General features: G+C 50.2%; 1 protein-coding gene across 1 annotated transcript; it reads right to left on the minus strand.

The window, feature by feature from the left end:
• Positions 1 to 365: 365 nt before the first annotated feature.
• Positions 366 to 1,418, minus strand: LOC138735498 (forkhead box protein D3-like). Its single transcript, XM_069883893.1, has one exon. The coding sequence runs from the start codon at positions 1,416 to 1,418 to the stop codon at positions 366 to 368; it is 1,053 nt and encodes a 350-aa protein (XP_069739994.1).
• Positions 1,419 to 2,441: the final 1,023 nt, after the last annotated feature.

Raw genomic sequence — 2,441 nt, forward strand, 5'->3', positions numbered from 1 at the left:
CCCAGGAGCCTATAGTGAAAGAAAATGTAACAGTCAACCCAGGAGCCTATAGTGAAAGAAAATGTAACAGTCAACCCAGGAGCCTATAGTGAAAGAAAATGTAACAGTCAACCCAGGAGCCTATAGTGAAAGAAAATGTAACAGTCAACCCAGGAGCCTATAGTGAAAGAAAATGTAACAGTCAACCCAGGAGCCTATAGTGAAAGAAAATGTAACAGTCAACCCAGGAGCCTATAGTGAAAGAAGACGGACAACACTGGACATCACAGGTTGTTTCCTGAAATGAGCTACCTCCTGGTCTCGCCATCGGGGGTACACTGGTCAATCCTGCCCTCATGGCAAAATCACAGCAGCGTAACGCAATTTCAGAGCGGCAGCTGTTGTCTGGTTGAGAGTGTCTCGACCAGAGGTCTGTTCACGGGGCCAGTTCTTGTGGACATGTTTAAAACCGTGGACAGCAGGCAAGGGACGGATTGAAGGAGGCTGCAGTAGTCAGGATGAGTCTGAGGATTTGCGCAGGGAGGCAGAATGCGTGGTTCTGTGTGTGCATTTCCAATGATGTCTTCGATGCTGAATGAAGCCCGGCTGCAACTTGCGGGTCCGGGCTTTGAACCCGCGGGTTGGTGGTGCGTCTGCACTGCTGTGCTACTGGGTTGGGTGTGCTGCCCCTTTCTGCCGAGGCGCGGGCCAGGTAGGCTGGAGAAGGCTGCAGCATCGGGGAAAAAACCGAAGGGAGAGTGGTGAATGACCGCCTGCGGTTGCAGAAGGTAGGGACGGCCGTAACAGTTGAAGTTGTGATAGAAAAGGAGGGCGCCACGCTCCTTCGCCAACTCGCCTTCGCTGTGCTGGTGTCTCTTAAATCGTTTTCTTCTGCGGAGGAAGCTGCCGTTGTCGAACATGTCCTCGGATGCCGGATCCAAAGTCCAATAGTTGCCTTTCCCAGGATTGCCCGGCTCCCGGGGAATTTTAATGAAACAATCATTGAGAGACAAGTTATGTCTGATGGAGTTTTGCCAGGCGGGGAATTTCTCCCTGTAGTAAGGAAAGCGGCTGCTGATAAACTCGCAGATGCCGCTGAGAGTGAGTTTCTTCTGCGGGCTTTGCAGAATAGCCATGGTGATGAGTGCGATGTAGGAATAGGGAGGTTTAGCCAGGTTCACCTTGGGCTTTGCGCGGATGCTGGGACACACTTCGCAGCTCTCTGAGTCGACGGAACCGTCTGTCTCCGATTGTTCCGCTTCTCCCGTCGTCGGTGTCGCCCTGTCCCTTCTCCCACTGAGAAAGTACAGTCCCTGCCCTTGGGTATCGGCCCCCTCTTCTTCTCCTTCTTCTTCATCGCCAGTGATGTCGATCTCCACTTCCTCCGCTGCCAACATTTTCTGGTGCTCCCCGACGCTGAGATCTCCACGCAGCGTCATGGGCCTGCAGAGGGTATATAAATCGTGGCGCGTTTCTCCAAATCTGGATCCAAGGACCAGAAAAGCCCAACTTTTTTTTTCAGGTGAATCTTTTCCCGAGGTTTGGCTGAGCTCATCTGCCGCAGTCTGCTTCTGATTAAGGAACCCCCGCTGCTGCTGGCTCCTGACCTTTCTTTTCAGCCGATGAGAGTTTGGCAAAGATTTATAGTGTGGACAGCGCAGGCGCCCGACGAAGCTGTGGACTCTTGCGTCTCAGTTATCCGGGGAGGAGAGGAGGATGGGTGCGGGGGGTGGGGTGTGTTTGGGGCTGAGTGGGGACCTGGGACAAAGCATCAGGCATTTCAGAGCTTGAGTGAGTTGCGGAGGACAATGAGATGGAGAAGGGATATTTATCGAAGGAATCTAAGCAAGGCGTGAATAATAATAATGGGAGTCGGACCTTGTGACCAGTTGCAATTATGGTACACAGAAACTTGAAAGATATTTCGGCTCACACTGTCCGAAGAAGATATTTAGATTAACCCACTTTTTTGTTGGCCCCAGATTCAAGGACAAGTTATTTCCTGCCGTTACGTAAGTGGTCAAAGATGACATTTTGCATTGTTTAAACTGTCCTCCCTGTATGTGTTTTTTTTGGGGGGGGGGGGTAAGAGTTCTTCATTCTTCACATTACAGACACACGGATAGCACACAAAACAAAACGTTTCTCCGTATCTCGGTACCCGTTACAATAACAATTGAATTCAATATTTTTTATATATTTTACCACGACGTTTCGGGTCAGGACTCTTCTTCGAGAATCTGCAGCCTTTCGAACTTCACAGACCCATGTGATTCGCCTTTTGCCGGGTTCGTTCCAGGCAGTGCTCAGTGCTGATGCGATTCCTTGCTGCAGTTAACAAAGAATATTGGGGGAAAAAATCTGTTTATAACAGCGCCACGAAAGCTATGATTCGATGTCGGACTGAGAGATCAAGGCAGAAATAAATCCTATATCTGCTCGGGTTTCGTTCCACTTTCTGT

The sequence above is a fragment of the Narcine bancroftii genome, chromosome 1 (assembly GCF_036971445.1).
Source record: "Narcine bancroftii isolate sNarBan1 chromosome 1, sNarBan1.hap1, whole genome shotgun sequence".
Classification (NCBI taxonomy): domain Eukaryota; kingdom Metazoa; phylum Chordata; class Chondrichthyes; order Torpediniformes; family Narcinidae; genus Narcine; species Narcine bancroftii.